The sequence below is a fragment of the Nymphalis io genome, chromosome 5, assembly GCF_905147045.1.
Source record: "Nymphalis io chromosome 5, ilAglIoxx1.1, whole genome shotgun sequence".
Lineage (NCBI taxonomy): Eukaryota > Metazoa > Arthropoda > Insecta > Lepidoptera > Nymphalidae > Nymphalis > Nymphalis io.
Window position 1 is genome coordinate 3,616,088 of NC_065892.1, and position 27,289 is coordinate 3,643,376.

The 27,289-nt window shown below is 33.5% G+C and overlaps 1 protein-coding gene across 1 annotated transcript in view; it reads right to left on the reverse strand.

Annotated features, from left to right (window-relative positions):
* LOC126768532 (uncharacterized) overlaps nucleotides 1–27,289 on the reverse strand; it is a 286,006-nt gene that overhangs the window by 118,371 nt on the left and 140,346 nt on the right. The window contains exon 4 of the mRNA XM_050486706.1: nucleotides 24,435–24,570. Within this exon, the coding sequence (XP_050342663.1) occupies nucleotides 24,435–24,570 (136 nt within the window). The remainder of the gene's footprint in view (nucleotides 1–24,434; nucleotides 24,571–27,289) is intronic.

The window sequence follows — 27,289 nt, forward strand, 5'->3', positions numbered from 1 at the left end:
TCATCACTCTATCCCATTGAATATTTCCAACGTTTTTCGTCTAAGATATAATGATAAAAAATTATATTATTTATACAAAAGGACGTAAATTGTCAACGAGATTAAGTACGTATTGTATTTTTATATGAGCGTTTGCGTGTGAAATATCACAGAGCTATACAAACGTAACGCTCCATGTGGTATATACTAGGTACCCTCACCTTCTATTCTGGCAATAATCATTGGATTAACCGCAGTAAACACTGTTTTTTAAAAGATTTTTATCTTTATTTAGTCAAGTTTTTTTTTGCTACGCTGATAGCAACTACTTAATAAAACTTAAATTTCACTGAACAAGGTCATTTCGGTGTGATGTCATATTTTTTCTATATTCTAGACAAAATAGTTTTAAAAACGCACCACGATCTCGTCGTCGGCGAACCGCCAAACTTTGTTCTTACAACGCTTTTCGGGGACAGTTAACTTCAAATGAGTGTTACACGAGTGACTTCCCTGAATTTATGCTCGCAACTTCAGCGGCAATATAGTTTTATTCCTTTTAAATTACATTTGTCAGGAAAGAAAACATTCAGTTCCTTAATCTTCAAATTTTCTGTATAAATTTACTTTATTAATTAAAGAACAAATATTTAATTTGGAATTGTGATAAATGAAATTCACTATTAATAAGTAACTTACAAAAGCAGTAGAATACTTAAGAGTAGATGTTTTGTATTGTAAAAAATGTTAACCATCGCTTACATCGCCAATGCCTCTTACATCCCGGGTTCCTTCAAACGAGGCGTGAAGAGGCATCTTGCGGGCCGGCAAGGCGGGGACGGCTAGTACAGAACATTCTTCCCGACTGTACTGGCCGTCGTCGCGTTTGGACTCTACTACCACTTGCCATCAGGTGGAGTAGAGTCATTTGCCATCCCGGGGCATAAAAAAAATCAATCTTGGGAACTAAGATGTTAATTATACTGGCTCCTTCACCCTTCAAACTGGTACACAGCAATATAAAGTACTACTATTTTTCAGTGGAGTATCTGATGGTTGGGTGGTTTCTATCTAAACGAGCTTGCACAAAGCCCTACCACCAGTCAAAAAAAATCTACCCAGTCAGATAGATATTAGGTGCTGTAACAAGGGCGGCTTTACGTGCTTTCCGAGGTACGGGATTGTAAACACTGCCAGTTTCAAGGCTGTGGGCTGCTGCTGAGTATTTCGCAACGGATTACAGTTCCTCATGATCTGCAGTCTTATAGGTCAACCACTAGACCAATAAGGCAGTCAAGGTAGAACACATTTTAATCGCGGATAGCTTTAATTTGGACAAGCAACCGGAAACAATACTAAGAATTGCTGTTCAGCGGTGAATATGTGATGAGTGGGTGGAACTTTCCCGAGCTCCCGGGCGAGCTTGCACAAACCACACCACAACTAAATGATGATAACGACCTCTACATACCATACTAGCATACTAGCATAATATTAGTATTTTATTAAAATCATAATTAAATTGAATGTCCGCAAAAATAAAAACAAGCTTTCCTACGAATTTACAGAAATGAAATATTTATTTACATAATGCATTAATCAATAAAAATAATTTGACAACTTCATCCGGAACTCGCTGCAGATTAATATTGAAATTAAATCAAATAACTGTAAGTATAGATTAATTGCACACTGAAATGTGAGGTCACCAACTCCTCGGGCACGACCAATCAGACGAAGTTAAAAGCAAATTCTTGAGACTCGAATGCGACTTAACTTTGAATTTTATTCCGTCTCCGGGCGCTAATAGCGTACGCTTTGAACAAAAACTCGCTTGATTAAAATCGTTTGTCGTAATAAAAGGAGCACTAAAAAGTTACAGCCGTACGGAACGAGAGACCGGTATAGGCCCGTAAAATCGATCACCCACCGATACTGATCACAAGGACAAAAATTTAATGGCAATTCGAGATTACAGACCGTGGCAGCTAATTTAGTGTCTCGAATTAAAGGTGAAATATTAAAATTGTCACTAAGAATTACTAGTGCAAGCTCTTCATGCCAAATGATCTGTGAACTCGCGTATTTTATTAGTCAATTTAAACATTGACGCCCCTTCTCACATCTTGCCGTACTCTACGCGCCTACCCTATTTACATTCACGAGTGACTCAACGACGTGTGAAATTTTATTTCTTCGACAATCTGAGATGAGATTAGCTGTAAATTGAGTTTATGACGGAATCAAATATGCATGTTACTTGCCCCACCACTCCGAGTATGTTCACGCTTGAGTGCATCCATAAAATCACTACGCTCTTTATTTTCATGATCTGTCATGCAAACTGATCGGTGTTCAAGCGAGATATTATTTTACGCTGGAGCGAATTTAGTATCATCACTTACATATTTCTCGATATCTGGCTATCATTGTGAATTCGTATCGTAGTAAAGGAACGGTACAATATTGAAAAAAATCAAGAACAATCGAAGCGTCGATTGTTTTTCATTAAAACCTTTTCAATTTTCTGAAGCATTTTCTGTTTATCCAATAGGAAAAGTGGGTTTATTTTTTAACGACTTCGTGGCTGTGACTTAAGGGTGATGCTGCGTGAAGGCGGTGTCAAAGCCACCCTGTGGCATTAGTACGAAAGTAATTGTATCATGACGGAGCCGTATTTGCCCCTTCCTCCCGTCAATGTTTTCGGGTATAATTTTTTTACTTCAGGTTCACGTCAGGCTATATTTATGTTCCTCTAATATTTTTTACATAAAGTCCGTAACTCTATTTGAGGTTAACGTTATTTCTAATTAAAAGTTATACGCTTTAATGTGGCCGTAAAATAAAATTTACACAAAATACTAACGAAACAACACAAAAACTTAATAGGTACTAAAGACTGGGCTAGCACGAGGACGCTCTAAATGAAGCTGACGTTTTCTTTTATTTAAACAAAGTAAAAATAAACGTATTACGACATAGAACTTTTACGTGAATGCAGACAGATTAAGTAATAAAATAATTACTTCTCAAACTAATTTCGAAGAAAACTCTAAAAGTGTTTTATAAAAATGGTGATTAGTGCGAAAATATTAAAATAAATATAAGTTCAGGAAAACTTAATAAATAGTGCAAATTTATAATGTGCGATTTATAGTAATTAACGGATTACAAAATAAGTAACAGAAATGAACGTTCTATTGCTGGACTGGATTCTAAGACTCTCCTAAAAGCTTATTTCACAAAGCTGTTCCAATGCGAGTTGGTGAATATATTACGGAATTTGAAATGTAACCCATTATATACTATATACCTCACGATATTTTCTTTTAACGATAAGTTCAGCTGTGTTTATCCGGGTTTGAACCTGTAGTCGTTGGGTAGGAATCATGTTTTCCAACCATTTGGCTATATCAGCTATATTACGAGTATATAAACTTCGAGATAATGCTCATCATCTCATTGTTAAGATTCATATTTAATTGGTTCAAATGCCTTTACATACCGAATGCCAACAGTGGCATTCTTCAGCTGTAATTTGATAATATATAACGGGCTTAAACGAGTTGACTTTTATCGATCAAATGTTAAATCGAAAATAAAATTGAAAAAGCGATTTAGTATAAGTTTGTTACCTTACTATTTTATTTATTTAAATTGTATTCAGTTATTTATTAAAGTCTAGCGCTAGCGTGTATGTATTTGATTGATGAGTTTTGTTTTATACAATTGCAGCGAATAAATCAATAAAATAGGCTGATGAGGTGTGAAGTGAAAAATTCATATAAAGAATTTTTAACTTAACACCAACTTAGAAGCTAACTTTGAAACAGTTTTAATTGAACTGTCAGAAACTTTTTACTGGTGGTAGGGCTTTGTGCAAGCTTGTCGGGTAGGTACCACCCACTTATCAGGTATTCTACCGTAAAACAACAGTACTTGTTACGTACGGGATCCGAGTCACCCTCGTCCGTGGGAGAATACCCTTAATTCGTTACTCCACACGTGGTCCCTGGGTGGTGCCAATCAGATAATAATTTAACTGGTGGTAGGCCTCAGCCGTGGTTAGTGACCACCCACTGGACAAAGCCGTATCTCCAAGCAATGCTATTGTGTTGGCACGGCACACCGCTGGCCGACCGCAGATAGATGGGGGCCCAAGTAATGAGCCAGACATCCTTGGGGGACTCGGGCGTCCCCGCAGTCTCCAGCCTAGTCCCCCAACAATGTGCGCGATATTCCTTGTGTGTATCATCGTGTCTTAGCAGCATGACGCCTCGTTCTACTTCCGACTCTCTACCTTTATATTCTGCAACAAATGGTTAAGAAACGAAAAAAGTGGAAAGTCTCACAGCGGTTGCACTCCCTCTCGCTTAAAGTGCACCTCAGGGTTGCACTCTTATATCGTACCTGTCCACTACCACCTAAAAACCCCACCTCTTGTTTCTTACGGAGACGCAGATTGGTTGTCCGTCCGACGTATCGTATCTTTCTTACCCAGGGTATACCCTGGAGAACAATTTTAAATCTCAAGCAGGCGTATGCATTTACGTCAAGAATGACATCTGCTTTCGGCGTCTCTAACGATTCTCATCATCTCTCTGGTAAACACGGATATGGAAAATTGCCTGTGCCTACGGATCACACAGCGGGAATCTGGAGATCACAAGGCTCACAGAATATCTCAGTGAGGCGGCTGACGCGGCTTAATAGTACCTCACTGCCCAATTAGTGTTTCTGAGGGATTTTAATGCCCACCACAAGGAGTGGCTATTTCCATACCAGGACACTGACCATGCTGGGTTAGAGACGTGAAGGCTAGCCTTAGCGTTAGATCATACCTTACTGGTCCATGGTGCTACACGGTACCCGACATTAAGCCTATTGCCTGGACCTTCTGCTGACAACTGATCTGGACTAGTGTCGATCTCTTCACCGTTAGGTAAGTCCGATCACTGTCTGGTGAAATCTGTACCTGTCTAATCGAGGGATCAGCGCGCAAAGTGTGACACGTCTTGACGCTGGTAGCGCAACACCTCCAGCAACATCTAGCGCCGACAATCATATGAGTGATATACACATTCTGCAAAATGAAGTTTGCAAAATGTTACGCAGTCTAGACGTGAACAAGGCTAGCGGACCTGGTGTGATTCCTTCAATTGTCCCGAGGAACGGCACCTAAACTGTCTCCTATCCTGACGCATTTGTTTCGCCTCTCTCTTGAGACTGGTCAAGTGCCTAAGTCCTGGAAGCTGGCTAACGTGCAGCCCGTGTCTAAAAAGGGCAGTCGTGCTGACCCTACCAATTACAGGCCCATCTAGTTACGTCCATTTCATGCAAGAGTATGGAATGTATCCTGACGTACCTGGAAGCTAATGAGTGACCGGCAGTACGAATTTCGCCGAAATCGGTACGCTGGTGATCTTTTCGTATACGTCCCATACATCTGAAGCGAGGACATCGAGAAACACGGGGAGGCACTTGTTGTTTCTTTGGATATCTCGAAGGCCTTTGACAGGGTTTGGCATGATGGCCTCATCAGCAAGCTTCATTCATATGGCCTGCCAGCGAGCCTGTCTACGTGGATTTCAGACTTCCTGAGGAACCGATCGTTACGAGTGGTGGTTGATGGCCACTCCTCTGATCAAATGGCTATAAATACCGGTGTTACCCAGGGGTCAGTGCTCTCAGCGACACTATTTCTGCTGCACATCAATGATCTGCTGATGCCCGGTATCCATGGGTACGCAGATGATTGCACAGTTGTCGAGAGCTACAGGTCCAACGCGCGAGCTAGTGTGGCCCAAGTCCAGGTTTAGAGAGAGGCCATGGTTGAGCGCATGAGCGTGACTAAATTTCAGCTCTTTTATTGAGTCCAAAATCCAAATAGCCGCTCGAAAGCTTGGTATCCTATCTAAGGTTTGACGTTACTTTACTCCAGAATAACTGCTCAGCTTATACAAAGCACAAGTAAGGTCGTGTATAGAGTACTGCTCTCACCTTTGGGAAGGCTCTGCTAAGCATCACCTTTAGGCTCTAGAGTTGATTGAGAAGCGTACCAGGAGGCTGATAGAAGACGACACATTGGTCGAGTCTAGACTTCAAAGTCTCAAACTTCGACGTGTAGTTGCATCGCTTTCAGTCTTTTATCGGATACATTTCGGAGAATGTGCTCAGGAATTACACGAACTCATTCCTGCCGACCCCTTTACTATCGAACGGCCAGGCAAACGCGACCAAAGCGCCATAGGTACACAGTGGAAATTCCTCGCCTACGTATGAAGCGCTTTGAATCTGCATTCATCATTCGCACTGCGAATTTGTGGAATGCTTTGCCTGAGTCTGTATTTCCTGAACAGTACAACGTTGGTGTCATCAAATCCAAAGTAAACAGGTTTCTTCAAGACAAGCGTGCTACATCCTAGACCGTGTCGATGCTTAACATCAGACAAGATAATGGTCAAACGCTTGCCTCTTAAAGGTAAAAAAAATTACTTGATATTGTTGTATTCTGATTGAAGGGTGAATGAGCCAGTGTAATTACAGGCAGAGGCCTGTAATTACACTGGCTCTTAAGGGGACTCTTAAGGGGATCTTAGTTCCCAAGTTGGAGGCGCATTGGCGATGGTTAACATTTACATTTTCAAGGTCTATGGTTATTGGTGACCACTTACCATCAGGTGGCCCATATGCTCGTCCGCTTATCTATACTATTACAAAAAATTAAAAAAAAAAAAAAAACTGTCCACTGAATTAGTTATAATTTATTATTCCCGAATAACACAAATTTTGGTCAATTTAAGTTGAACTACGTAAATACTACTATATAAATAAAGACGCAAACATTTAATTTGCTTTTTTATTAATAAATTATATGTTTAATTTAATTTAATTATTACGAACGGCTCGTGTAATTTTAAATAAATTGGATTTCGAAATTTTCTACATAATTAAATATCGATAAAAAATACTTATTTCAGTTTAACTTATTATTTAGCCATATATAAGCGGATATTGAGGTCAACTTAGTAAGTTACCAATGTTCATTGGTAACTTACTAAGTTTTTAACCATTACACTTAATTCATTTATCAAGAAATGTTAGGTACCCCTAATCTCGGCAATTGTATACAATAACTTGTAACTATAAAATAGATAAGATCATTAAATGTGTGTTTGTATGAACCAGGATATATATTGTAATCTTTATTTATGTTTTATATGACATAAGCTGCTACGATGTCCAATTTATATATTTTATTCGGTTTTTAAGTCGGGAGTACCTTTTTTATTTCAGACGTAGCATTCGTCGGTCGTTTCGACAGTTTCGGCAGTTGCATCCGTCGTGGTGACGTGATGACGACGTCGGACGCCTAGCTCAATCCAAATAAAAAAGTCATGATTGCGGCTAAAATATATACACTTTTGATCTAAATTTGAAATCATAAAAGGTACCAATATACATGAAAAGAATCCATTTTCAAAATTAAGAAGAATATGTATCTGCAAGCTATATTTCAAAGAACAGCATGGACATAAAACTAACGCCGGCAATAAACCAGTCTGGATAGCAATAACAGTTAACATTGCCAACGGATACGGGCTATAATCAGATATATCAACAAAAAGGTGATTACGAAAAACAATAGAGATCAAAAATCATAATCATAATTTTAGATGTATTTATTTCTGAGCAAAACATTGCTTTATTGTCAAGTATGTTCGTGCTTACTAATAGTGAGTTTACACAAATCGATTTTAGTCGATCAGCTCCTAAATCGAAAACGATTTGAAGTTTGAACCGTCTGACTTTGAATGGAAAATCTATTCAATAAAGTTTGCGACCTTTCAAGTTCTGATTCAAGTTTTTTTGTTGAAAGTGACTTGAACCTATCATGAGAGATTTCTTCCAGATATTTTAAGATAAGATAGCGGCATAGATACACACACATATATTTATAATAATAAAAAAAAAAACAAATATAGTATGGCGTACATTATAAACGATAATTACATCATTATTCTCACCGATTCTGCCATTCTTGAAGGGGACAAGCCAACTGAACAAAAAATATATTGTCATATTTCCTAGTAGGAATGTAAGCACGGCCAACAAACTTGCTGCTCAACAAAAAACTCGATAACTTTTTAATGGCTTGACAGGTCCTGAGTTTAAAGCTCAAACTCTGGACCTCGAGTTGCCATATAGGCTAGCCAGGCAGGATAACTTCGAGTTTTGCTAGTATATTAGAAAAAAGCAATACAGCTGGCATAATTATTATCATTTCTACGGAACTGTAAGATACACTACATACATACTACAATATTTTAGCAGGTTTTTACAAAATTCAAATCGTAGCGGTGGAACACTCAAAATCAAAGAATACTTTATACAAGACGGTAGGCTCTTACGGTCATTTTTGATATGACATTGATACTCTTGTAAAATAATTTTAATGTAAATATACCACTAGTTCTGACTTTTTAAATTACATGCAATTGTATTTATATATGATGAAAATCAACAAATACTAACTCGAAGGTCATTTATAATCAGTTTATCTCTGTATAATATAATAGGCTTTATATAGTTGTATTTATTAATAAAAATGAATTAATGCTGAATGTAAAACGGTCAGCGAATTATGTTTCAATTATTATTCTTGTCAATTATTAGTTCTACAAGACTAAAATATGGTTGATTTTTTTTTAAATTGTTAGGCAGGACGAATCATTAAGTACCTATTTGGTAAATAAACTTATTTTTTCTGTTATAGGTAGGCGACGAAGGGGAAATGAGCCAATTGATTAAGTGGTCACCACCACCCAAAGACATTGGCGCTGTGAAAAATAATAACCATCCGTTACATTACCAATACGCCACTAACCTAGAGCACTAAGATGTTATGTCCCCTGTGATTATATGTGTTGTCTTACTTATGATACAAAAAATAGCCTCTGTGACTTCTACAGATAAAAAAATAGGTTAATGGTTACATAAGCTAAATCTGATCATACTACACAGCTTAAGCGACTGCTAAATATTTTGCGCTAATAAAACATTTTCTACATCTTTTAAGCGCTTATAGGTCTGAAAACTTTTTATCATTCTAATATTGTTTATTGAACATGAAAATTTAATTAAAATTTTATTTCTCTTATTTCGTTTATATGAAGACAGATCGAATAGCTAACTATGCACTGGATGTTATTATAGTGTACACCTGGGTGTATCGTAGCAATTGCACCTGGATATTCATTTACAGACATTCGACACGGCCGTAGAGATATTATTACGATCGAGGTTCGACGAACCACGCTACATGCTTGATATAATAACACATCCTGACATGAGTATGTAATGTTATTATACTGATCGTATTAAGAAGCTACTAGATGAATTTTGATTATTCTTGGTAACCGTTTCCAGCTCATTGAACACTTAGATTTTATATACAGCATCGAAGAAGAATATGTTAATTAAAATATTTTGGACTAATTAAGCCATAAAAATTTGAAAAATTCAAAAATATATTTTACAATTATATATTATTATTAATATTACTGTAATAGCACCTATCGTATATTATTGTATGTTATTGTATATTTTACAATAATTTTCTTTCGAGTGTATTTGAAAAGATTATTTTATTTTTTTAATTAGATATATTATTTAAGATAAAAATTATTCTGTAAAAGAATTTAATTTCCTGTAAAAATTGCAATGGTTGCGTTCTGACTTAGAAAAATTCGTCTTATATAACTCGACGTCAAAGAAGAAACCGACACTTTTAATTAAATATTTTTCAACGAAATAATTTCTTTCATTTAACCATAAACTTTTGTAAATAGATGTTTCATGAAATTCTTTATGAATAGCAAACATTTCTTAGGGAAATGTATTTGATCCTTGTCTATTTTTATAAGGAACCTATAGTACCGTGTCTAGTGGCTTGATGTAAGACCGCAGACCCGGAGGTCCTGGGTTCAATTCCTAGGTCGAGCCAATAAAAAAAATATTGAGTTTTCTGTAGCAGCCCGAAGTCTGGAAGTTGGAAGTGTGTACACTCCTCTGCCTCGGAAAGCACGTAAAGCGGTTGGTCCTGCGCCTGAACTCTTTCCGGTCGTGTCGGATTGGGGTCCCATCGGATTATGAGAGTTAGGAAATAGAGAGTACACCTGTGTTTGCGCACACACTTGTGCACTATAATATCACCTGCGTAGTTGGCTAATCTCTCTTGAGATTGGCCGCCGTGGCTGAAATCGGTCTGGAGGACATTTTTATAAGATCGGTTTTACGTCCTATTTCAAGTAATTGTGATGTGATGTGATAGAAGTATATATTTATGTTTTTAATGAATGGCTATATGTATATGTCTACATATAAATATATGTATAATGCGTGCAATTTAAGTCGATTGATCAGAAATTAGTTAGAAATGTCTGTGCAGTACAAAACCGAGAAATGGGGGCACGACTCAGGCTAAAGTTGCGAATACGTTTATTGCGCGGTTACAATTTTATACATATTCGATTGCTTTTTTATATAATTGTACCTAAACGAGCGGCTTGAAGAGCCTAATTTCAAGCTGACAAACTTATAATGTGTTTACTTTGTGCGTATATGCGCGTGCGTGTTTTTTTTACATTTTGTGTATATTACAAACTTCAAGCTAATTTCATTCAATGCATTGTATGTTGATAAATATTATTTTTTTATAAACACGTAAAATAGAGAGTTGTTATTATGGCCCTTCATACTTTAAGCATACTTACCATTTATTTGGCTCTTACTTTTTGTAGGCCCTACCAAGCCCTACCACCACCAAAATATAATACAACTATTAATTAATTCAGACTCAAAAACTTTTACACGGTAATACTGAAATTAATGAAGTGATTACTCGTTGCAGAATTACACGTGTTGTCAGAAGTCAAGCTCAAAGCGCTTTATGCGTTATTAATACATGGCTTATATTCGATAATTGTCCATTCGCCCCAACTCCTACATAACACAAGCTTTGAATCAGTTTAAGTGATTTAATTGGTGGAAACCAATTTAGAACGATTTCATTTGTAAAATTTATCTTTGGTTTATAAAATAAAGTCGAATGTACTCTTATCTAAGATAAAATTTAAATTAAGATTTTTTTTATATTAATTGTGAAAAATAGTGTATAAATGTGAATTTTATATTGCAGTAAATTAAGTACAGTAAGATTACCTTTGACATATTATGTATACTTAAATTATGACATTCTGATTAGTTTTTTGTGTTATAGGACGAGCAAATGGGCCACCTGATGGTAAGTGGTCACCACCGCCCAGACATTGGCGAGGTAAGAAATAATAACCATTTCTTAACTCACCAATGCGCCACCAACCTGAAAACTGGACGTTATGTCCCTTGTGCCTTTAGTTACACTGGCCCACTCACAATTCAAACCGGATCGCAACAATACTAGGTATTGCTGCTTAGCGGCAGAATATCTGATGAGTGGGTGGTACCCAGCACAAAGCCCTACCACCAGGTAAAACTAAGCTGATTATAATAATATTTATGAACAAAATATCCAACGCATGTTACGTTAGTCCAAACAAGATATTAACTTTGTTCTAATAATATTTAAATAACATTACACGTATTACAGTACAGCGGTTGGAGATTAAGAGCTGAAAATCGAGCTCAGTGGCGTGCCATTGAATAGACCTATGTCCAGCAGTGGACGCGAAAAGGGTGATGATGATGATGATGACACGTATTTGTACATAAAAAAAAAAAAAACATAAATAACATATGTCTCACAACTTAACATGCGTCTTAGAGATTGTTTTAAAAAAATAACTAAAACATTTAATCTTAATAGTTGGAAGAGTTACATTCAATTGAACAATCCCCCAAAGCGTTTAAATGTGAATTCTAGAGCTAGTGAAGCGATTAGCCACCACAGAATTATGCATGCGGCCGCAAGTCAAGCGCAAAGCCCGTTACGCGTTATTAATGCGGGGCTTAAACTCGATAATTGTCCTTGCTGACCCACGACTAATGTGGTCGAGTTCGTGACATTAGCTCTTATACTATATGAGCTGTAATCGCACTATACATAATGCCAGCTTTATAGTTTAATCATAATTATACTATTGTAAGCTCAATTAAAAAAAAATTAAATTTATAAATATATGAAAAAATTATATATTCCTTAATTGTAATGAAAATGACATCGTGACAATGTGAGAAACGATATTATTATTATAGCTATAACACATTTTAATTAAGCTGTTTTTTTGTTGTTGTGTTGATGTGTTTTTATTGTTCCTATTTTAATAAAATAATCTAGTTTGAAACAAGCCATAGTTTGTCATACAATAAAAATTTCAATAATAGTTTCACGTGGCTTGACATCAAGCGCTGAGCTCTTTATCTTAAAGCCGATTATTGTTTGGAGCTAGCATTAGCTTCTACACCGCGCTCTGTGATTATATTTAATATAAAATATTAGTTACAGCACGGAATGCTCAAAAGCTTTGCTTAACACGAACGTATATTCATACATTCTTTATATTAATATGCGTACAACGAAGGTTATCGTTATTTTTTTATATAATATTTTTAGAGGCACAGATTGATATTTATGTATGTTATTGTAAAGGTAGAATGTAGGATGTAACTACAATGTACGGTTTTCGAATTTTTCCCTTTATTCGTGCTACTTGACATGGCTTCTTGCCAAATTTAATTATTCTAGGTCAACGGGAAGTAGCCTTATAGGTTTTGATTCCCTTGCAAGTGTCAAAATATGTAATATAAACGGAACATAAGCGTATCTTTTGATTGAGTTGACTTATAAATTTGATTCTTTTTTCACTTTTCCAAGGTACTGCAGATGAGTATTTGATAGGAATTTCAACTTGATACCTCAAGGCGTTCCTGACAATAAGGGTCTTGACAAATGCTTAGTGGACTGATCCTATAAGGATTCTGTTTTTTTTACTCTAAAAAAGAATTTGACCATATGCGATGTTAGTATGTTTTTTTTAAGTAATCGTTAAAACATAAATTAATTTTTGATCAAGTAAAATTATTCCAACTACGACATAGTATAAATCTTGAACCTGCAACACACGAATTTCGTGCTCGATTCGCTCTGACAGTTAAACTATGCATTCAAATAACTGCAGCGGTTAAATGTTTGATCATATAGTAACAACCCTGCCGACAAGAGTAATGCACAATTCGAAATAATATTTGGATAAATTTATAAGCATTCTAAATTTAAAAATTATATTTAATAATTGGGATTCATTACTTGAACATGCAATCAGGCTTCGTATCCGATATACTCTAAGACATCGCGTTGACTTTAACCGAAATACACGAAACTATATTAATAAGCGAAAGCAGATATATTGCTCATTATGTGATTTTAGTCAATCCCATGCTTAGAAAATTTATTATCATAGACAAACATAGCGGTATAGCTCGGAAGCAATAAATATACGAAAATTTCTATAGGAACTCTGTTTTATTTCATATCATAAAGTGCATCGTATGATATTGAAGTAGTTCAAGTCTTCATGAAACACTTTTAGATTGTAACCGTTCTCGATATGAGAGGGCCCGACAGGGACCAAGCAAGCTAAATCAAATGTACTAAGTTAAGCAGGATGGTTCAGGATGGCATTCCGCCAATTCCGAAATGAATTGAGAATGTGACTACGTTTTACGCTATAACGTTCATTTTAAACGTTATAAATATATTTGTTTCGCAATGTTTTGTAGTTCTAATCGTCTAATAATGAATAATATATAAATATTATATATATATGTTGTAAGCGTGCAATGATTTTAAAAGTTTGTTTTTATTTCCCTTATATATTTTGCATTAGGAATTGTTTATTTCTGCAATTTTAATAAACCGTAAAATGAAATATAAATATAGATATATAGACAAAATCATCACCAATCAAAATAGTAAATAAGTCATTTTAACAGGAACAAAACATATATAACACATAAAGTTAGATGCAAAGATCAACTAACTATACAATACTAACTAATTACCTCTTACAGGCGACTTTCAGTATATCGAGATTCAACTTACTTCTACTTACGACATAGTATTTGTAACGTACATATTATTGAAAGATAATAAGTACACACATAATATAGTATTAAAATTCATATGCAATTACATATTATATTATTGTTTTCGATAATCTTAAATTCGTTTAAACATCGAGCGAATAAAGATAAATGAAGTTCTTACTACGTATTTAAACATATATTATGCCCTACTATCGAATTTTCATTGCTCAAACAATCTATACAATAAAATAATTTCATGTCATTGAAATTTTCTTTTGAATGATTATATTTAATTATAATATTTATTTTAAAAATTACGTAATAAAAATAATAAATATAGCTTACAATGTTACATTATGTTAGCGAAAATTTAAAGTGATCAATAAAACAAACTCGAATTGTCAAGACGAATCACGAACCAATCAAGTAAACATCGAAGCAGGTGCCTCGAGTAGGCAATCTAGTTTGTCTCGGCTGGAAACTGTTTGGACTCACAGAAACACTAATTGGAACATTTACTCTCTAAATTCAAGTCACCAATTTAATTTGTTGCTGCAATACCAGACTTGCAGTTTCCGAAACGAAATTGCACTAAGCCAAATAAGAAGAAAAAACGTCTGTGCTTAAATCCTGATTTTGAGATTTGGTAGAAAATGTTGCTATCCCATTGCAATGAAACTCGAAACTGTGTGCGTTGACAACGAAAGAGGAGATTATCGACACCGATGCAAATGTTAGAACGAATATTGTGCTTCGATTTTGATTGCTTTTTTCAGTTCGCTTGGCGGTATGTTATTTTGTTCCAATGGCATGTCGAGAACTGATAAACAAGACCGTGCTCCATAGAGTTATGAAAAACTATATTGAATTAAACACACAGTCAATTTTATTGACATCGACGCTCCCTAAAACTCCCTAAAATATTAAAAAATATTCTTCTTTCTCCTTATACTCTTCTGTAATATTCTCTAATATATTGCTTTCTGGCTATTTTTGTGCCTCGAGTTTCCCAATACTTAGTTGATTTAACTTAAGTGAAATTTTATAAATTATTTTATATAAATCATTGAGTATAATTACTGTTACATTAAATGAGATAACTAGGAATACACCAAGCAATAAAAGTGCACTTAATACGCTCAAATTCTCGGAAACGGACGAAGCACATTTAATTAAGTTTTGGAAATTCCAGAAAATGTAAGTCTAAAGTTGTTTCTTACAAAGTAAAGATGACACAGTAAAGACCAGGACTTTATCAATGGTTGGTCTTTCAGACATAGCTCGGGTTATTAGAACGTAAAGCGCTTTTGTGTAGCCATTGTACAGTGGACTAATAAAGACGTAGATCCTGCCGCAGAAATCAATTTAATTACATCTTAAATTTTAGGAACAATATCACTAAAATTTAATATTCATAATTTTTGTTATGCGTTTACCGAATGAGAAGGTGATTATTAAGACTACTTTATGAAAGTCTTACTATAAATTATCATTTATAATAACAATATATAGCAACACTATGATCCGACCGGTGACGTACTGCGCCACTTGAAACCCGGAAGGCCATTAGGGCAACAAGCAATTCGAAAAAAAAATATAATAAAAAATAAACATATTTTAATATAATATATATAATTTAAATGTAAAATTATGTATATTACTTGTTTATGAAACTGGGAGGGGATTATTTGTGTTATTAATTAATTAATGACTTGCCTTAAAAATCGGGCAAGCCTTCACTTCGTGCAACTTACAATATACTTGGATATAGAAGAACAGTTAGATTATAAAGTACGCAAAGGCGGTCTTATCACTTACCGTGATCTATAACAGGCAGCCCATATTAAGGATTAAGACATACACAAAGTACAGGCACTAACTTAAGAAAAAAAAAAACTTAAGAATAAGATTAAACATATAAGCAATGCATTTACCTACATACATAGTCTAATATATATACATACATGTACACTAATAAATACACATACATATACTTATATCATAAAAAAAGTTGTATTGAAAAATAAGATTAATGCAAATGACCTTTAAAATGTGTAAAAATAATGACCTTTAAAATAATTGATCCTTGCAAAATTAGTATATTTTGTTTTTTTTTATTGAATTTTTTATTAAATGAAAGTTTCAATTCAAGTTTCAACAAAAAAAAATTAGTCAAATTAAGAAAAACTCATTACGATAAGAAATATCTAACGAAACCTAAAGACTATTAATAGTGATAGCCTTAAAAACTAAATCGGATTAGTCTTCGTAACTATGTAATTATTGAAGCTAGTTCAACTAATAAGACACTACACTAGCTCCATCTTATTTTTTGTAGTCAGGCGAGAGAGAGACAATAAATATAGTCATTTAGCTTAATATCCTCCAAGGATGTATTGTCTAATTACTGAAAATGCTTCGCTTCATTTCTTACTTTTTGCTACACACCTTTATAAGTTAATATACGACGGACTTATTGTGTTAGATTGTTTTCTTTATTATCTAGAGATGATATAATGAAATTTTTGTAGGAAAATAAATACAGCAAAAATATTATTGTTATTTTTATCTTTATATATGTATATATATAGTGAGACTTGGAGCCAAGATGTCCCAGTGGCTAGACAATAAACACTACTCATTTTTCATGTTCTTAATTAGTGTTTTTTTTATAATACAAGGAGGCGGACGAGCAAATGAGCCCCCTGATGGTATGATAGGAAATAATAACCATTGAAAATTGGGAACTGAGATGTTGTGTTTATAATTCATCGTGTGCTTGAATATATCGGCTATATCAGTGCATATCATATTATATACTATCATATACATATATAAACATGGCTAGCAATATTAATTGTTACTATTTCCGCTCCAAATAATCAGAACCACCAATGATGAATAGGATAATAAAATAAGGAGATAAGGAGGTGCTCTCTATCGTTCACAATAATTTATTAACTCAAGTCAGACAAGGATCGTTCTCTATTCAATTTAGAATATATATTGATAGGTAACATTTTACGTAAGCTTCCGTATTTTAACAAATTTAAGAAATCTTACCAACGAATTGCCAGGGCGGGTTGCAAACACGCAATTTGAAATAGAAAAGATTTTATTATACTAGGAAGGAGAACAATTCTCGCTCGGCGAATGTGTTTGTTCTATCTGGACTTATTAAATTTTAGCTGCTAGGAATTGGTTTATAACGGATTGTTGTTCGTATTTTTTGAAACAAATAATATAATAGTAATAGTAAAATTAAATATTTCCCTCAACTATAAGGAGACACAATACAAATATCAAGGTGAATGCATTTGACTATCTATAACTGTGGGCTATAAGCGGGAATCGAATGAAACTAATGGTTTAGAAATCAGCTGTTAGGTACTGGATGTTCTACAATCCTAGGCCGTGCTTGCCTAACGTTTCATCAATTTATTTTATTAATTTGATAGATGAGAAAGATTTTATTTAAATTATTATAACATTATTTCGCAGGATAAACATAATAAACATCAAATGCCAGTCAAATTAGATTATAATAAAAAGCAAAAGGAGACAGATTATATGACGGACGATCTTCAAAATGACAAAAGCTTGAGAGGGGCCAAGTAAGACTAGTCCAATAAATTGAGATTTAAGATGGAATTTATGTAAATAAATCATCAACACACTTCCGTCTCGCAGTTTATCAACGTTACGTAGTCAGATGTCGTCTGAACCAGATTTAGGAGGACCTCTGGCCCTGGACAGACTGTAGCTATTATATTCAAATTAAGTCCAGCGGGGCCGGGGCTGTCGGCCATTTGCTGAAAGTGATTTAGAGGTAAGACGTGGGATTATTTGCTACGGGACAGGAATAATCTTCGTGGTTTTGCGATAGTACCCTTTTTTGGATTAATATAAGCTGGGAGCCGCTTGGAGCCGCTATCAATATTTAAGCCAGAGTATTCAATGATAGTGTAGGTATTCGTGTTTTTTTTCTATTTAAATATTATATGTCTGACAGAGATACGATTGCTAAACTTTTTTTAATAAGTTATGAAGGCGGACGGGTAAAAGGGTCATCTGATGGTAAACGGTCACGTTACATATTTGCGGTTTATACATTGAATAAAAAAAAATATCATTTCGATTTTGTTAAAAATTCGTTTTGTAGTAATAATAAGTAAATTTATATACTCCCACGCAATTAATCGTAGTGTAGATAGTGCTATGTAGATCAGTATTAAGAAGTCATGATCGAACCTCGAATCGAAAACAGAGATGGCCCAGTGGTTAGAATGCGGGGATCCTAACTGATGAGCGTGGGTTAAAACCGGTGAAGCACCACTGAATTTTCATATGCTTAATTTGTATTTAAAATTCATCTCATGCTTAACGGTTATGGAAAACATCACGAGGAAACCTGCTTGTGTCTAATTTGACTGAATTTCTGCCACATGTGTGTTCTACCAACCCGCAGCGTGATGGAATAAGCTCCAAACATTCTCCTCAAAAAAGGAAAGGAGGCCTTAGCCCAGCAGTGGGACATTTACAGGCTGTTACTGTTACTGATCAAACTTTTATATCGCTTGTAAATTATTTATTGTGCTATTGACGTTTTATTTTTTAATTAATACATAAATACAGTATGATAGCTAAGTTTAACGAATGGAAATATATAATGCACTAGAATACGATACGGTTATATTTAAAAACTTCTTAAAATTAAAAATAGAACACAGAAGACGCAATAAAACAAGAAGAGACATTTAAAACTATGTCGACTGTAGTCAGCAGAGCGGGTTTAAAAGATTCCACCATAAAATATCTTTTATAAAGCCAGCTTACCAGCGAGCCGGTGTTAGCGAAATACTTAAGCATTCAGTTTATTGAATATAATTCTACATCTATTGTATTAAAACTAGGAATTACAGTAATCTTCATTTGACATCTATAATTTATTTTAAAGTCAACACTCGTAATTACATTCCTCATTGGTTATAAATAAAAATGAAAAAGTTTCATTTTAGTATATTGTTTTTTTTTTAAACAGTATAATATAAACAGGAATATTGTGTGGAAATGTTTTTTGAAAAATCTTGATAAAAACTCGTATTTTTTCTAGAGTTCATTATAGAGCTATGAACTAGAAACAGATAGAGGTGTGAGAAGAGATATCAAATAGAGAGATAAAAATAATAATATTATGACTCCAGGTTCATGAAGTATTTTAACTCGTAGAAGGAACAAACAGTATTGATGTTTGGTAGTGAACTTACTGATAAATCGTATCAACTCACTTTTTTATGGAATAGGAAGGCGGACGAGCATATGGGCCACCTAATGGTAAGTGGTCACCAACGCCCATAGACAATGGCTTTGTAAGAAATGTTAACCACAGCTTACATCACCAATGCGCCACCAACCTTGGGAACTAAGATGTTACGTCCCTTGCGCCTGTAATTACACTGGCTCACTCACCCTTCAAACCGGAACACAACAATAACCAAGTACTGTAGTTTTGCAGTAGAATATCTGATGAGTGGGTGGTACCTACCCAGACGAGCTTGCACAAAGCTCTACCACCAGTAAATTTTTATGTTGCAAGAAATATTTTTCTCAAAGTAATCTTTCTTTTCTTTTTTAAAATATTTTTATCGAGATCCATATACTTATATGAATACATTTACCATGAAATAACATCAAATTATCCAAACCTCAGAACAGTAGTGTAATGGAAATAGCATGTGTGAAGACCAAGCTTACCAAGGTGGTTACATTGGTGGCGTATTGTTAATGTAAGAAATTATTAATATTTTTACAACGCCAATGTCTATGGGCGTTAGTGACTACTTACTATCATGTGGCCCATCTACCCGTCCGCCTATATATATTATATAAAAAACAAAACACACCTGAATCGTAGTAGTATTAAATCAACTAATTAAATTTGGTAATAAGCAGTTTATTTGTTAATATCATAATATTATTTATTTATTAATAAATTTTATGATTAATTTTAAGCTATGATACGAAAATGTAAACTTATTTATTTAAGCACTTAAATATCTATTTATAAGTGACCTTTACGTCAAAATCATGTGAGTATTTTTATTGGTATTGATAGTTTTGATATTGACTTTTATTCATAATACATTGAAAATTATCTTTTTAGATGCGGGTGTTTAGTTAAAAACTAATTTCTCTCTTTCTGTCATCATTGATTCGACATTTAAAAGAAAAAGACACTGCATTGCTTAGCTGATCAACGGAAATATTTATGAGTAAATGTTTTGATGCCACTTTTGTATTTTATACTCTGTTCTGAGATCAACACTGCAAAGTTAGTCGCAACCTAATTTACGCTGAACGAGTCGACTCGAGGCGTCGAAGCGTCGGAAGTGGGTTACGTCACTTCTGTGGCCACCTGCCTAGTACGAGTTGGGGTTTCAACAGTTTGAAACAGTTGTGATAGTTTGTGTCATATTTGTTGACGTTATTGTCTAAATGGTATGTTCTAAATGGTTATGTTTATAAAATAACTGATATCGATCTTTTTCGTAAATTAAATAACCTATTTACATCGCAACATGAATAATAACATTCGTGTAAAGGCTTATCATATTAGACGGCGAGCTTTTCTAAAAATCTTTGAATGCTAGTCTTCTTAAGCAACAGTCGACGATGTTGTGGCTTAGAATAAACTCTACCTCTCATCCGATTTCTTTGTACTAACTTATAACATAAAAATCAACCAGTATTTTTTTATCAAAAAATGTATTAATGATTTTAATGAAATTTAGTAAACGAGCGTTTTTGGGAGTGATTAATTAATCTCTAGAATACATATTGGGGAAAATAATTTAAAAACTAACCCCAGACCTAGCCCTAGTTGACAGTTTGTTATTAAGTTAGCCTTCACCGAAATTCGGGTTTACATTCAATTAAAAAATAAACCACAAGTTGGAATATGAACGGAGACGAACGCGCGATTGCACACGTAAACAAAATTGATGAAGGTTCCTGAATGATCTGAATACTAAACAAACCGTGAACGCGGCTGTCCGCTTGCCGTTCCAACTTATAGTTTATATAAGTTGTGGAAATATAATAGAAATGTGTAATACACTGTATGATATTCAGCAGAGTAGAATTGAGTCACCCCATCTCAATCTATGGGTATCGTGAGAGCCAACTGATCGATATATGTCTTAAGCGCATACCTCAGTCTATATAACATAATTTATATAACATTCGCTAAAAAACTACAAAATGAATTCACCAGCAAAAGAATTCCCAAAAAAGGTTGGCAAACAGCTGGTCGTAAAAGTCAAATCGTTTTTACAGAAATATTCAGAAAAAAAATCTATTCACAAAGGGAGGGCTCCCTTTTACTATCTGATATGGCTTATTTAATTCTTATGATAACGGCATATAATGAGTTCTATACATTTCATAATATGTAATTCAAAGCATATGTATATATTTTATAATATAATATTATACTCGTTCATTAAAGAATGTTATATCTTTCTACAACAATAATACGTGGAACAGTAATCACACTGCCTTGAATAAATCTAAATGAGAAAGTGACAATTTCAAACAAACATTCATTGACTATTCGTTGAGCGCTAATGAAAATAATTTATAATAAATATTTCTAAATTATAAAATCCTTTATACCTGCAGATAAATCATAAGCCGTCTCCGTACTGATTTTCCGCGTCCATAACTTCAATATTACAGAGGGTAATCAAAATAAAATGAATCGATGTTCGGTCTCTCGAGAACCTATTTTCATATCGAATATTTAATAACTTAATATCGATTATTGAGTTCACAATGAATTTTTTACGAGTTCTCATTTTTAATATGTCGCCGCTCGGGATTTTGAACATGCCAATTTTCATGTTAATTTATAACGATTAAATTGAATTTAATCGTTTTTATGATTAGCTAGTTGATTATAAAAATTGAGCTTAATGAATAAATTATTTTTGAGATTAAATCATTTGACCGATGACTACGGATATACATATTCGTACTTTTTCAAGATGAAGGATTTTATTAAAAATCTTTGTTGTGTTCACTAGGCGAGCAGCTCTTCATCTTCTATACTATTAAAGCGATCGCCTTGATAGTAATATTATATATACACAAGCACAATGTAAAATATATAAGACTTTCAATTTAAATGTTATATATGTGACAAAGTGCGATTGTCAAACATACTTTTTTAATAAATTAGAACGAGTAGGCAAATGGGTCATCTGATGGTACATTGTCACGTAACATATAGACTATCATTTATTATTAAATAATAAATTCTATTCTGTATGGCCTTGTATGGCCTGTATGGCCTTGTGGTTAGAACGCCTGAATCTTAACCGATGATCGTGGGTTCAAACCCGGGCAAGCACCACTGAATTTTCATGTGCTTAGTTTGTGTTTATAATTCATCTCGAGCTTGACGGTGAAGGAAAACATTGTGAGGAAACCTGCATGTGTCTAATTTTATTGATATTCTGCCACATGTGTATTCTACCAACCTGCATTGGAGCAGCGTGGTGGAATAAGCTCCAAACCTTCTCCTCAAGAGGAGGGGAGGAGGCCTTAGCCTAGCAGCGGGACATTAACAGGTTGTTACTGTTACTGTATATTTTATACGTCAAATGTTATGTAGTTTGTTTATTTCACCAGTTATTTTACATAATTATGTATAATAATAATTCAATTCATAAGACCAAGTGGTTAGAAAACAAGAATCTTAACTGAAGAATGATGCTGTAAAACCAGGCAAGCACTCAGTTTTCATGTGCTCATGGCGTATGGTGCAATATGTAAACTATAAAACTTTTCCTTAAAATGAGGCTTTTTCCCAACAGTGGGAATTATAATCTTTACAAGCTACTCACTTATGCACTCATATTCGCACACGCTTCAGCTTATGTTAACTGAAAGAAATTATTAAGAAATCTCTTAAAGTGATTAGTTGTTCTTTAAAATAATTCTTATGTTCAATATTCTTAAGATTATTCTTACATAAATAATAAAAAAGTATATAGCATTCAATTTGAACTTATATATATATATATATATATATATATTTTATATCAACCTTTCTTTAAAAATACGTATTAAGCAGTACATTACAATTCTTTTTAAATAGGCTTTAAATATTCGATAATTCAATACAAAAGAGCGTCTTAAAGGGAAAGAATGGAACACAAAGAGCTAAGTAAACAGTACAAGCTATCGACATTGTAGTTCAAGTTCCAAGATACATAAATCGGACTGTGCTTCGAAAAGAATATAAAATAAGCTGCGAGAGTAAAAAGGAAGACCGCACTGTGGTAAGTAGCTGGCGCTTTAACTTGGAATATTAAAACAGGAATTCTTAATAACCGCGCCTCTCGGCTATCATATCGATCATTTTATGGTTTCATTTTGGATTCTTATTTTTTTCATTTTAAATATGCAAATTTCATTCTGAATTGATCAAATATTATCAATTTAAATCTAGATATTATTTTTAGATGTTTTTTATAAGTGTAACATTAAATAAAACGGTAACTGCACTAAATAATAATATTTTTAATTGTTATACCGTAATGTATTTTTTGTTTTCCGACCCGGATCCAAGCACATTGTAGTCTGGTGATGGATATTATGCTGTTAGACTAACGATGCTGTCAAATAAATTCACTACATATAAATCAACTGTACGTGCTAATTTATCACAAATATATGAAGTCACCAATATATGTTCCACGTTTATATATAAAAGAGATACTTGAATATCAATCAACCACCTGATGATATACCACAGAACTGCGAGGCATCGAAAAGATCCACACCCGTACGTAGTTGACGTATTTAAGACACGTACGAAACGATTTGCTTCCTCGTTTCTGATATGCACCGCCAAGGTCTGGAATACCCTCCCAACCTCCGTTTTCCCTACCACCTACAATATGGGTACCTTCAAGTCTAGAGTACATAGGCATCTTCTTGGCAAGCGCGCTCCATCTTAGACTGTATCTCACGTTCCATCAGGTGTGATAACAGTCAAGCGCTAGCCTATACATTTAAAAAAAATGATAACTAATACTGCCATTATTTACATTCCCAATGCGCCTAACCAATACCAACCCAATACCAATAATGGAGTTTAGCTTCTTACATTACTCGTACAATTTCGTATTTGAGTAACTATACTATTTAAAAAGTACATATTTTAAAAGAAAGATTACTAAGCTTCTTGATAAAGAATCTGAAATTTGAATCGATCGTAGATTCACTTGTTAAACTTATGACAGACAGATTCTAACTTAAAGTTCGAAAGTAGTTGTTAAGTTGAGTTTAAATATATTACTTACCAACAACATGTATGTATGCAGAACGGACTTGTGTATGGAAGGAAGGAGCGTCTGCGGAGACTTCGCAACGGTACCTGCCAGCTAATGTTCGTGTTGCGTCTCTTAGCACAACTTGTTGGGAAGTCGATCTCGATACCTGAAATAGGTTTAAAGGATAAGATACAAAAATCTTATTATAATTAATATTTTTTATAAAACTAAATGGTTGCATGCTTATTATAAGCATAAAATAGTGTAATCAGTTTAGGTTTACTCTGTAAGTACTCACTTCATTACTCATAAGTGAAATATTGAAAACCGACTTATGGTGACTTTCGAGTTTGTTGTTACGGAATAACCTAATGGGCTTGACTTTAATAATTAGTTTTTTTAAATGAAATATTGCATTTTTTTCGAGAAAGAATTATCTATATATAAACTTAAAAAGCATAACCTTTTCTAAAAACAAAATTTGGGAAAAATCATTAAAGCCGTTACATAATATACAATATATACAACTATTGCTCATTTAATGTTATAAGATTTTAAAGATAATAATGGCAAACTTGGCATAATAAATGGCAAGTTACCTTAGTTAGCTATTTTCAAATGATAAAAATATGTTTTCCTTTTAAGATATTATGAGAGATATATATCATCACGATTTGAAAATAAAATAATGCATAATTAATGTTGTATCTGCTGATCTACGTTATTCAACTAGTATATTCATTTAGTACGCGCTGACTCATCTGTTTTATGCTACTCAATATATTATTCAAATGAATTTCATTTTCAGTAATAGCAAAATTGCAATTTCGTATTCGATATTATTCACAATGTTCGATATTGAAAATTTAAATACAACACTAGTATATAAAGCTGTATCCCGTTTGTGTTTTTTACATTTTTTTCATTCTTTATTTATTAATATAATTAGTATCGCCCAAAGCGATCATTACTCGATGTTAGTACAATTTACACAGAAATCCTCTTTTTATGTAATTTTGTTAAAGCATTCAATTTTTAAATAATAAAATCGTTTTATCAAATTACATAGCTGTATTAAAAGATATATATACAAAACAAATTATTACTTTTAATATACATCACACCAGTTACCTTTATTTATAAATACAAAATGAAAATAATATCATAATTTCATAATAAAATAAAGTTCCCATTTTCGTCAGAATTTTTTTAGTATCTTTTGAACCAAAACAAAAGTTTCACATTGATAAAATCCTGTTTTGCTGACGGTTAAAGACTTCAAAGACATTTACGCTGAAGTGGTATAATTGTTTTCACCATTTTCAACAACTCGTAATTAATCTCTTTTTTCTCCTAGCTTCATTGGCCAGCATTAACCCGCGTCCTACTTTTTTATTGATCAGCTATTGGAAAATAAAATTCCTTTCTTGTTTACCAAGCCGCATTCTAATTTCCAACGACATCGCCTCTATTATTCCCGTCATCTTAAGTGTTCGCTTTTCATAAATATATTTTTAGATTCCTTTACTTAAGGGTGAATATCGATACTTTATATTCTGAATTCGAATTTTTAATCCTTTGGTTTTTTAATCTATCTACAAAATATTTTTAAGAATATTATAATATCAAATGAAACAATAATAGCGATATCAATTATAAGAAAAAAATCCTTTCAATTTACTTTAAATGTTCTCAAAATGTAGTTTCATTTTATAAATAAATAATAATAATATTTTATTTCAAATAAATTAAAATAACTAAACGTTTGAAAAAATAAATCTAAAGTAAACAACGTTTATTTATTACTAATTCGATTTTCAAATCGATAGAAATAAAACATCGCATCCGATATTAATTCGAATGCACACTTTTTCCAAACAAAATAAACAGTACAATACTGAACTGATGGCTGGTGATTTGGCACCGAACCCCAACCAGTCAATGTTTTACTCATTCTGACTATCAACTATGTCGTTCGCGCTTAGGTATATTTGGAAATAGATTCACTGGCAAAGAGAAATGGTCTCGGTTCGTTCGAGGAATAAGAAAAGCGAAAGGTATTTTTCTATTTTCGGGTAATATTCGTTCATTTGTTACTTTTAGTGTGCTTACACGAATCGTCGCAGTCGACTTGTAATCCTCAATGTGAAAGTATTAACCTTTTTTGTTCAATGTCGTAAATATTATTAACACGTAATAGAGCTAATATATGCGAACTTCGTTTATATCAATATATACATTAATAGTAAAAATATTTCTTGAGACGAAAATTTTCAAAAATTGTATGTATGTCGACTAATCTATGGTTGAGGAGTAGCATCGTCTGGAGCCTGGGTTAGAATCAGGTCATGCTTACCATAAAAACGCCATTGGAACTGAACCTCATGTAATGTAAAATTAACATATGATATGAAATTAACATAAGCAAACAAATATTACAGACATTGCAAGTTAAATAAAAGCTTGTAAAAATTCTATATTCAAGATTTCTTGTGAAGAATCACAGATATTTTTTCAATTTTGTTCGTGACAAAGGTATCGATAAACACGTATGCAAAACTTGCTTAATATTAATTCAAGAACAAACGTGAAGCTGTCGTGTTATTAAATTTTAAATAGATTTACATTTAAATAATATTTGTAGTTTCCATTGTCTACCTTTCCTAAGTTATATAAGAAGAAAACTAAGTTATATCACATAATGGGAATGCACATAAATCCATTTAAAACGCTTGCCAAGCCACTACGAACCATCTTATCTATCCATGTCTAAACCTTTATTTCTATTTGCATCAAAGATCCTTGAACTGCTATTTCTTATTTTTAGCATTTGTAAAAATAAAAAGCAAAAGTATTTTTTTATAATATCAATGTTAAATATTCTT